At 45.6% G+C, this 12,264-nt stretch overlaps 1 protein-coding gene across 1 annotated transcript in view; it reads left to right on the top strand.

Moving 5' to 3' along the window:
- The window catches only part of LOC126474654 (fatty acid synthase-like), a 169,516-nt gene that overhangs the window by 87,033 nt on the left and 70,219 nt on the right, over nucleotides 1–12,264 (top strand). Inside the window, exon 2 of the mRNA XM_050102132.1 lies at nucleotides 1,213–1,354. Coding sequence (XP_049958089.1) covers nucleotides 1,213–1,354 — 142 coding nt within the window. The remainder of the gene's footprint in view (nucleotides 1–1,212; nucleotides 1,355–12,264) is intronic.

The following is a 12,264-nucleotide window of genomic DNA, read 5'->3' as shown; positions in this document are numbered from 1 at the left end:
GCCCCTGATACGCCTAACGACAACAAAAAACGGATCACTGAACGTTGCTCTTCTTTGGTGCAAATAGACAGCGGAGGAGCCATGATTAACAGCACGGCAGCGATGGCGAAACTAACCTAGCACCTTGAAAATTGCAAAGGTATAACAACAAATAAACAAAGCAAGCGTCAACAACGTAAAACAACAGTACTACCAAAATAAACAAAAATATAACTAAATTGCGGAGAATAATTGATTACCCTCATAGGATACACAAAAATATAGAAATAATATTTTGTATGAAATAGAATCGGAGAAAAAAAGGGATGGGTTTCGTGACATCGAGCTGCACAGGGTGGAAGTCGAAAATTTGTGCTGGACTAGGACTGGAACTCGTATTTACCAGTTCTCATGAACGGTTGCGTAACTGGTTTGGCCATCCGGACACAGTCCCTGACTGACTCAAATTTCCGACAGAACGGACACCACTTGCGATGACACGACTGGTACACATATTTATATGAAATAGAGAATGGGGAATAAGAGGAAAGGGATGAATGGAACTTTGGGGATTTCTAGCCACACAGGGCGTTGTGGAAATGCAATGGTGAAAGTTGAAAATTAGTGTCGGACCTGGACGTGAACCGAGATTTACCGCTTGTCATGAGCGGTTGCCTTAACCGCTTCAGTCATCCGGACACAGTCCCTGCCCAACTCAAATTCCAACTTACCACAAGCTGCAATGCAGCGTCCCTAGTCCATTAACACCCTCTTTGCAAATTACTGATTCCTGTATCGGACAATATTAGCAGCAGCATGTCGAGTGTCTCAAAGTGTCTGCGAGGTGGTCTGTAGGCGGCTCGAACTGCATTCTGCCCCTGGAGGTCTCCAGTACAACTCCAGTGGCTTCTGCTATGTTTAGTGGTGGTAGGTGGATTTGATAGTGCTGCAGTGAGGTGGCACCTCCTGTAGCTGGTCTGTCTGTTCGGTAGCATTGTAACAACTCAACACTCCTCACGTCCTTTTATGTAGGCGGGTCCGCCTACTGTATCATCCAGTGATCAACTTCGCATTACATAGGATTATCTGGATACTTTTCATAAGACATCGCTCAAACTTAAAAAGTAGAAGACATGGAAAGAGTGTAACACATTCCTTAATATGATCAGATGTGAATAGATGGTGTGCCACAAGAGTTATCTGTAAAACCGTTTTCGTTGTTGTCTTTCGCAGATGGGTACTCCTGAGAAGCCAACGGTCGTCATCTCCGGCATGTCCGGACGCTTTCCGGGATGCGACTCAGTAGAGGAGCTAAAGGAAAAGCTGTACAGTGGAGAGAATATGGTAACTGCCGGCGGGTGCCGCTGGGGGAGTGGTAAGTCTTTTACCAGAAGCAGTTTGTCAGCGGACTTGTCATGTGTCTCATGGAACAATGGTGTTTTCTTCAGTCACTGGAGGTTATGAACGTGTCAAGAATCAGAGTCCCTTCAATAGGCAGACTGAAATGCTTCGTTCATATCTTTTTATATGTAACAGTTTCGAACGCCAAGTGAGTAAGCATTTTTTACCTTCCAGTCTGGCGCCAAACTTTCAGTAATACTATAATGAACCTGCAATTACCGCGATTTACGTCTTTAAGTCCACATATACCAGATGTCTCTCCTAAGAGTCGTCAACCTCGTTTTCTCTGGTGTTTCGGCAGGTAACTAATGTTCGTTTTTGCAATATGTAAACGGTGTCAGCTCAAACAAACGCCGCTCATGTTGCATCTGTTTCTTTCGAGTTACAAGTGTAACTTTTTTTTTAATAGTGCGGTTTCAAGTTTCCGTTTGATAGAGCGCCCCACAACGTGTCTGTTGCGATATTCGATTTAATAGTACGTTTTAACAGGGACGAAAAACCCGAAGAGGAACCAGTGTTGCAGCAGCGACTGACGATGAGAACACGTTAAGAACTCGTAACATAACCCGATTTCCCAGAAACTTCGCTCACTGGAAAAAGGGTCAATATAAGCGAAATCGTGTCTTGATTTATCTGTAGATACTCGAAAGTTTCTGAGAAAACGCCAGTCAAAGGTTTTGAAGGACTTTATATGTATTTTAGCACGTAACTAGTCCAGCCGGAGTGGTAGCCTTGTATATAGCGTCGCAATTTCACACTATCGCTCTATAATTCGAAACCTGATTGTTGTTTACACCTCAGTTTTTTAAATTTTTCATTTATCGACCCATGTCTGTAGAAGATTACTATGTGAATGTCTAAAGTAATAAATGAATGAGAAATTTTTTAAAATGTCTTCAGTGAAATTTATGTTGTGTGTCTTGTCAGTAATATAGGTAGTGTTACATGCTTGTTCCCGAGAAATGGATTTGGGTTGGCCACCAAGTAAACATATTTATTCCTGCAATTTGCAAGGAGGGTCTTGTATTCTGTCCTGTCCAGCTGGTTTAGTCAGTTGAGGGAATCAGTAAGGGAAACACATCATTCCAGACCTATTTTTCAAAGTGAACAGTCAGTAATGGACCATTCTCACATACACTCCTGGAAATTGAAATAAGAACACCGTGAATTCATTGTCCCAGGAAGGGGAAACTTTATTGACACATTCCTGGGGTCAGATACATCACATGATCACACTGACAGAACCACAGGCACATAGACACAGGCAACAGAGCATGCACAATGTCGGCACTAGTACAGTGTATATCCACCTTTCGCAGCAATGCAGGCTGCTATTCTCCCATGGAGACGATCGTAGAGATGCTGGATGTAGTCCTGTGGAACGGCTTGCCATGCCATTTCCACCTGGCGCCTCAGTTGGACCAGCGTTCGTGCTGGACGTGCAGACCGCGTGAGACGACGCTTCATCCAGTCCCAAACATGCTCAATGGGGGACAGATCCGGAGATCTTGCTGGCCAGGGTAGTTGACTTACACCTTCTAGAGCACGTTGGGTGGCACGGGATACATGCGGACGTGCATTGTCCTGTTGGAACAGCAAGTTCCCTTGCCGGTCTAGGAATGGTAGAACGATGGGTTCGATGACGGTTTGGATGTACCGTGCACTATTCAGTGTCCCCTCGACGATCACCAGTGGTGTACGGCCAGTGTAGGAGATCGCTCCCCACAACATGATGCCTGGTGTTGGCCCTGTGTGCCTCGGTCGTATGCAGTCCTGATTGTGGCGCTCACCTGCACGGCGCCAAACACGCATACGACCATCATTGGCACCAAGGCAGAAGCGACTCTCATCGCTGAAGACGACACGTCTCCATTCGTCCCTCCATTCACGCCTGTCGCGACACCACTGGAGGCGGGCTGCACGATGTTGGGGCGTGAGCGGAAGACGGCCTAACGGTGTGCGGGACCGTAGCCCAGCTTCATGGAGACGGTTGCGAATGGTCCTCGCCGATACCCCACGAGCAACAGTGTCCCTAATTTGCTGGGAAGTGGCGGTGCGGTCCCCTACGGCACTGCGTAGGATCCTACGGTCTTGGCGTGCATCCGTGCGTCGCTGCGGTCCGGTCCCAGGTCGACGGGCACGTGCACCTTCCGCCGACCACTGGCGACAACATCGATGTACTGTGGAGACCTCACGCCCCACGTGTTGAGCAATTCGGCGGTACGTCCACCCGGCCTCCCGCATGCCCACTATACGCCCTCGCTCAAAGTCCGTCAACTGCACATACGGTTCACGTCCACGCTGTCGCGGCATGCTACCAGTGTTAAAGACTGCGATGGAGCTCCGTATGCCACGGCAAACTGGCTGACACTGACGGCGGCGGTGCACAAATGCTGCGCAGCTAGCGCCATTCGACGGCCAACACCGCGGTTCCTGGTGTGTCCGGTGTGCCGTGCGTGTGATCAATGCTTGTACAGCCCTCTCGCAGTGTCCGGAGCAAGTATGGTGGGTCTGACACACCGGTGTCAATGTGTTCTTTTTTCCATTTCCAGGAGTGTATATTATATGACAGATGTATGAGACTTATTGTGAAACAGTTGTAATTTTACACTTAATATAACGCCCTTGTATTCCCTTACTTGATGAGAAACATTCGTCTAGTAAGGTAATGGGGAGATATATGAAAAATAAAATGAAAAAAATAATCGAGTTTTGAACATGCAGTGTAAATAGTATATAAAGCCGCGATACCGACAGTTCCAACACTTCATTTGAACTTATCAAGCCATCTAAATTGCTTCGAAAATTTTGACCTTCTTTTCTCAGAAATGTTCAGGATAAGCCAGTACACGTGTTGTCTTATTTTAACCCCTCTTCCTCTGAGTGAAGTTTCTAGGACATCGCATTACGGCACTTGTGTTCGTGAATAGCGCTGCTAGATGGCGGTAGCAGACAGCACCGCGAGGGTCGCCACAGAAGACGTGGAAAGTCGGGCAACACAGATGCGAACAAATGATTATCGAGCTGTCACTTCTTGTTGTTGTTGTCTACTGGCCGACAGCAAGCCACGTAGGCTCAGTACTAATATGTCAATAGTATCATTGCCAATCGTTTTCGCAGAATGGCATACTGTTTCAGTTTCCACATCTCTAGCACGATAATATCTACTGCATTTTGCTGGGCACTGGGATTAGAAGAAAGCCTGCTCCAATACGTCCTTTGGCACTTGCCAGGTGGGTATTAAATTATTCGCAATTACAGAGGACTGCCATTCATTCCACAAAGAATAAATTATGGTCAGGTCCTTCTGGATTTCCTTAAATAGAGCGACCATATTTCCTGTAAAAATCGCCAGTGAACAATATAATAATTCATCTTACAATTTGTGATAAATATTTTATATATTCTGAGAAACATCCTACGTTATTTCCGTGTCTGTCGAACTTTGGCTTTCCACAATGACGTACTAAGATGTTTTAGTGAAAAATTGTTCCAACCAATCAAGTACCTGTGGCGATACTCCATATAATAGTAGTTTTATAACTATTTGGCGACATGGTTCAATGTGGAACTCGTTTTGGAAACCTACGTCGATGAATTCTACCTATTCATCTGCATCCACTAAACTGCCCAAAACACATTCTGCACCACTCTTTCTACTTGGGTAATTTGTGTTTTTTTTTAATTTTTTATCGGAAGTCTCAATACTCTTTTGATAGCAGATAATCGTTACGGGCAGCCACCTGTTTTATTGAGATAAACCGGTAAATTCAGAGCAGTTCAGTAGAGCGCCTGGGATCTTCAGTCGTGTCCGAGAATATTCAGTCTGTGAACATACTTTGAAGTACCCATTAAGGCTTACACATACACACACTGTCAGTCTACTGCAAAAATGTTGGTCAAGGTTACATTTCAGGTACCCCTTTGCGACCTGCATCGCACTTCGTTGTGCTGGGAGCTTAAACACTTGTCAGCAAAGAATTTGCGTACGCAACAGCGACCTCGATTGCACATTTAACCGCTATCTTGAGACACAAAACATTGAAGTTCTGCCTCTTAGTGCATCCGCAGACAACACTGCCAGCTGGTGACAGCTACATATAAATTGCTACTCTTAGTTATTCCCCCCCCCCCCTCTACTGCCCCCCTCACCCCCCCCCCCCCCCCCGCCAAAGAAACATGGTCCTTGACAAAGTGGGACGGCTTAGGTGCCTCAACGTTACAGATACCCATATAGAAGATGCAACCACATCGGAGGAGTGTGGACTCTGTGGAGAGGCTGGACTAACATATGGTCCCTGAAAAGAGGCAACGACTTTTCAATAATTACAGGGTCAGCAGTCTATGTCAATAGTTTTCACACATTTTGGGTCCACGGCTCCCTTGATACGAACATCAACATCCGCTTAGTTTTATTCAACCTTGTTCTTGCAAGAAATCAGTGGGAAGTATGAGCTTACTTCTTCATCGTCCGTTCTTCAAATCTCGGCCCAAGATTAGAAACAGCGACTCGCGTCTCTTTCTCCACATTTATTGGTGATCTATATTTCGTGTTGAGGGCTGCCAATGTTGATAAACCTACCGCACATAAACAGTTTGTTCCAAATGGTATCAAACCTCGCAGGGCCTTGTTACCTGCTTATGAATACTCTTGCTTCAACAAGCCCAAAACTCAAGCAGAGATGAGGAAACAATCACTGATGTCAATGTGGAGTGTGAAGAAATACTAATAAACTGCTTTTTTCCTTCAGTGTTAAGTGTTGACCGAAGTTTTGTACTGAAAGGCTGTCTGACCTAGTTATGTTAACCAGTTTCCTCTGGAAAGTTCTTCAGAAAGTAACCACTGAGTTCATATAAATGACTCACAAACACAGGCTTCAAATATCTACTCAAGTAAAAGTCTTTTGTCTTCTAAAAACATGTCAAGAGCAAGAAAGATACATAATGTACATCTTTATTCCCCAACTCTTCGTCCACAATAGCAGTTTCTTTCTAAAGGCTGAAGTTCTGTCTGACAGTTGCAGGAAGTTGATCTCATTACCTTGAAGGAATAAATTCAACGAACTGGATTTTTCAAAGACGTCACATGCACTGATGAGCCAAAACGTTATGACCACTTGCTTAATATCTTGTTTGTCCGCCTTTGGAACGAAATAAATCGCTGGTGCTGTGTATCAGGGATCCGACAGTTTGTTGGTATGTTTTATGGAAGTGTGTGGCATCAGATGTCTACGCACAGCTCATGGAATTCGAGTAAATAAGGGGCCACTGATTTGCGTACGCGGTGATGGCGCCCGAAAGTGATCCAAATGGGTTCCATAGCATTTACATTAGACGAATTTGGTCACCGAGACATCGTCCGCCCGCGGTAACTGAGTGGTCAGCCGGCACGGTAGCTCAGCGTGTTCGGTCAGAGAGCTGGTTCGCCTCTGTCATAAAAAAACTGAGTTAAAGGATCAACAACGAACTTAAACGGATGTCAAGCGACGTCCGCAACGACCAAACACAACGATAAAAAAAAAAAAGAAAAAAAAGTGGTCAGCGCGACGGCCTGTCAATCCTAAGGGCTCGGGTTCGATTCCCGGCTGTGTCGGAGATTTTCTCTGCTCAGGGACTGGGTGTTGTGTTGTCCTAATCATCATCATTTCATCCCCATCGACGCGCATGTCGCCGAAGTGGCGTCAAACCGCAAGACTTGCACCAGGCGAGCGGTCTACCCGACGGGAGGCCCTCGTCACACGCCATTTATTTATTTACCGAGACATCAACGTGAGTTCACTATAACACTCCTCAAACCACCGTAGCACGTTCTGGCTCCGAGACACGGGCAATTACACTGCTGAAAGATGACATCGACGTCGGGGAAGACATCAAGTGTGAAGGGATGCAGGTGGTTCGCAGCTGTCAGCGTATCCTCTGCTGCTACCGCAGGTTCCATGTAAGAGCAGGAGAATGTCTCAGGTCCCTTGTAAGAGCAGGAGAATGTCTCCCACTGCATGATACTGCTCCCATCAGCATGCGTCCGTGGCGCGCTACATGCTTCGAGCCGACGATCGCCTCGATGACAGCGTTCGTGGAGACGACCATCGACCTAGTATAGCAAAAATGTGATTCATTCGAAGAGCCGACACGTTTCCATTGGTCGACGGTCGAATTTCACGGTCCCGTGCCTACTGCAATCGTAATTGACGATGTTTGGTCAGCAAGTGAACACGAAGGGATGGTGTGCTATGGAGCTGCATGTCCAACAGTGTACGATGAATGGTGTGCTCGGAAACACTTGTGTGTGCAGCAGCATTGTGCTCTTTCGGCAGAGATGCTACAGATTACCATCTATCCTGGTTTACAGAGTAGACAAACCTCCAGACCCCACGTTCTGTGAAGAGTGGTGCTCGTCCAACCATTTAGCGCCTAGTGGTAGCTGCGCTGTCCTTCTACCTCCTTCCGTAGCTGCTCACGACAGCAGCATGAGAACATTTGATCAGCTTCGCCGTTTTCGAGATACTCGTTCACAGGTGATGCTTAATAACGATCTGCCCTGTGTCAAAGTCGCTTTTCTCAATGGATTTCCCCATTTGCAGCCCATATCTTCGCTAGGGAAACACCCGTCCGTGTCTGCTCCGCTTACATACTTTCGTTACCGCGTGACGTATGTACACGCAACGCCACCAGGCGGCATCCAACGTCGCGAGGGCAGTGGTAATAATGTTTTGGCATTTCAATGTAGACATGCGAGCTTCAAAGCGGTTACTGTCTACGAACTTCTCGGAACTCAGAGGCTTGTCTTGAACATTCTTGAGTACACACGCTGTTTTCAAGATAATCCCACGTGAAAACCCATACCGCCGCACATTTATTGAAAACATCTCCTTTTAAGTGGATCACATCTAATGAAGTTTATTATTTCGTACACTTATTGAAATCCGTATTGAAGCATACTAGTCATGCTTTTTTGATTCCAGTGCTCCTCGGTGACTAAAAGAGCGTGTCGAAACAACATAAGGAACCGGAACCCCTTTACGAACCAGAGCTCGCAATCCGCCATAGCAGCCAGCTATACTACAACCTCCTCGCCTACACAGTTTTCCCAATTAATGTTGATTTCTTCTACAAAAGAGTGTAGTATTTCAAAGACTTTTATTGATTTTGTTTCAAGACCTATTTTCCTGAAGACATTCATGAGTTTTGTTGTTATGTATAAAATGCATGCAACAAATCACTTGCGGATCATTGTGCATCGAACTGAATAGCGAAATTACCGTTAACTTTGAGTTTTTTAGAGATTTGGTTAATAATGTCGTCAGTCATATCGAGTATTCGACGACTAATAGTATTGTCTGACAAAGGTACACTTTTCTTTTTCTTGACAGCTGACTCGTCAGTCATAGTATGTATTAGACTCTCGTAGACATCATGTCCAGAGCAGCTGGTAAAAAAGGTCTTCCGCTTCTGGAAAACTGAGAGCATTTTGTCTATGATAACGCATGTTCAGCGTTAACGAAATGCTTTCTTCAGTTTGAATACTACGGTATGTGCAGAAAGGGTTTATCTGACGTGGAGATGAAAGTAAGCACATGGCTTTGAAGATATTTAGAAAGTAATCGTTCTTACGTAGCGTCGAAACCAACAAAATATTTTAAGAATTTTTGGGCCCACAGAATAAAAATTTCATGGACTATACAATGCATTTTCGTCTCTGGCAAAGTGATGAATGCGTCATAGAGATAACTCGGTGAAACACGCCAGGTGCAGACATGATAGTAATGTAATAGGTGATTTTCCGGAAACAGAAATAATAAGTAAAACACTATTGTTCGGAGAAAGTTAAACACAAGGACCGAGAACTGTACTCACAGTGAAAATTATTCCACCGCTTAGGGACATGACGCTACACAAATGATTGGATTTACAGATCTGTACATGCGCTGTGACTGTGGAAATTCGGTACAGAGTAGCGCCATCACGTACTGCAAATAGAGCCACTAGACGTCCTGGCATGGAACCAAAGAGCACGTGAATATGTGGCTGGACAATAGTCCGCCTCGCGGTATGTAGGCGCGTCCACAAAGCACCATCACCTGTGGCTGCCGGAGGACCAGAGCGAACAGTTTGGCGACCGATCACATTCCAGAAATGTTCGATGGGCGACATGTCACTTGAACGGGCGGTACAGGGAAGCAGTGGTACAAGTCGTTCTTCGAAGAAGGCTGGCACACTACTGGCCACATGTGGCCGGTGTTGTCCAGCTGAAATATCGCATGTTGAATGGCCTTTAGGAGGGACAGTCCCTCGGATTGTAAAATCTCCATGATGTAGCGGCAGCTGTTCAGATCGCCCTCAGGACAAAAGAAGCGAGATCGTGTGTTATTTAAGCAATGGCACCACTTGACGTTTGTCGGCTATGCCACTCAACAATACAGTGTGTCCGACTGCGCTCGCAACGGCGGCGGCGTCGAACGCGTATGCGACCATCACTGTAGGGCCAGCAGGAGCGGGTCTGTAAACACTACATTTTGCCGACACCCCAGTGTCGGCATTCACATGCCCATCGCAGTCTGCGTTGTTAGTCAATGGAAGCTAACAAAATGGCACGCATGCCACCTGTTCAGGCCGCAGAAGACGGCGTCGAACCATCGACGCAGACATGACCACACCCGTTTCAGTGTTCAAACATCGCGCCAATACTGTGGACGAAGCTGTTCAAAAAATGGTTCAATGGCTCTGAGCACTATGGGACTCAACTGCTGAGGTCATTAGTCCCCTAGAACTTAGAACTAGTTGAACCTAACTAACCTAAGGACATCACAAACATCCATGCCCGAGGCAGGATTCGAACCTGCGGTCTTGCGGTTCGAGACTGCAGCGCCTTTTACCGCACGGCCACTTCGGCCGGCAGGACGAAGCTGTTCTGTCTGTTACGGCCAAGCGGACAAGATGGTGGTCACATTTTCTCGTCCATACCCTGTCGGCGTTGCGTACAGCACTCTTCTCTTAGCTGGTTTCGCATACGCCTCACTGTTGTAGCCGTAATGTCACACAGCGATAGACCCGACTTCCGGAGATCAATCATTCTACCCCGTTCGAACGCATTCGCATGTCGATATTCCAAATGGTTCAAATGGCTCTGAGCACTATGGGACTTAACATGTGAGGTCATCAGTCCCCTAGAACTTAGAACTACTTAAACCTAACTAACCTAAGGACATCATACATATTCATGCCCTAGGCAGGATTCGAACCTGCGACCGTAGTGGTCGCGCGGTTCCAGACTGAAGCGCCTAGAACCTCTCGGCCACACCGGCCGGCCTCACTTATTATGGTTCCACTTTTCTATACGTCCTCTTATTGTGGCGTGCTGCAGACTATTGCTTGTGAGTATTTCACTTTTTACAAAAAGTAGTGAATGCCCTTCGATCCCCAGTATAGTTACGTCAGTATAACAGGTTCCTGCCTCTCGCCTTTTGTAAAGTTCGTGATGACACTTGCGTTTAGGAGAATGTGCCAACTTATGTGCTGACGTAGATCTGTTTACACTCTTTGTCTAAGAAACTGCTGATGGTCTGCTGTCTGAGTCGCAGTCATTTTTTTAGTAAATATTAGATTTCATAAGAGTGACATACGTAGCTGCTTGTTCAGTGCATCGGTAAGGTATCAAAAATTTTATCGTTAATTCCAGGAAGAGCTTTTGACAGAGCGACGAAAGACTATTTTATTGGATGAGTCGAGGCCAAATTTCGTAAGAGGATGCGATTAGCAAGATAAAAGTCGGGAAATTAAAAATTATGTAATATGATAGAAAAGACAGTAAAACTGTATAAGTAAGCCAAAAAAGTAGGGATGTGAGAGTGTCCCGTCCTACTCATGTAGGTATATGAGTGTGTCATGTTGGGTTGTTATAATTAAAGTGTAGGTACTCGCAGAGGTCCACTGTGGACTTCAATTATTGCATGGCAGCGAAACTTGGTAGACAGGCTTTAACGTGGAATTGATTTACGCTGAAAAAAATTAGTATTAATTTTGGCCACCAGAAGCAAATCTGGCGCTATACACTGTTTGTATCACTGTATGACATCCACTCTGTCATTTGACAAGCCATAACGTGACTGAAAAGTATGGGAGTCGAAAAGAGAGTGAAAATGTTTTACGAGGGCGGTTTGAAAAGTTCTCGGAACGGAATAGAAAAACAAGAACTTACATCACTGAAACTTTTTTTATTTTTCAATGTAGTCTCCTTGTAGATTAATACACTTGGCCCAACGGTGTTCTAGTGCCTTGATCCCATCTCGAAAATGAGTTTCCTCCAGGCATGCAAAATAGTTGTCAACTCCGGCCATTAATCCTTCGTCTGAAGTGTATCTTCGTCTACCAAGAAAAATTTTCAGTTATAGGAAGAGATGGAAGTCTGACGGAGTCATATCAGGTGAATAAGGCGGGCGTGGCAACAATTCATACCTTAGTTCGAGGCGACGACACATGTGTGCGGGCGCGCGTCAAGTGTCACGGCACCCATCTTGCTGATAATTTGCTCATTTCTAATTCAACAGTTAAAATGTGATATACCCTTTCATATGACATCTGGCAAGCGTGAGTAATTTCACGAACTTTCAATCGGTCCTCCATGACCATCTTGTGCACTTTTGCAATGATTTCTGGAGTAGTGACACATCTTGGCCGACCACTGCCCGGATCATCGTCTAAGCTCTCCCGACCAAATTTAAATTCGTTTGTCCACTTGGCAACAGTTGAATATGAAGGAGCAGAGTCGCCCAGTGCATTCTGGAAATCGGCATGAATGTCCTTTGCTTTTTTTACCTTTCTTTATGAAGTACTTAATCACTGCTCAAATGGACAAGCACTTGCCTTCCAGTTATCGACCCATCTCGC

The sequence above is a fragment of the Schistocerca serialis genome, chromosome 4 (genome assembly GCF_023864345.2).
Source record: "Schistocerca serialis cubense isolate TAMUIC-IGC-003099 chromosome 4, iqSchSeri2.2, whole genome shotgun sequence".
In the NCBI taxonomy this organism is placed as follows: Eukaryota; Metazoa; Arthropoda; class Insecta; order Orthoptera; family Acrididae; genus Schistocerca; species Schistocerca serialis.
Note: the sequence above shows the minus strand (reverse complement) of the source record. Positions and strands in the feature narration are given on the sequence as shown.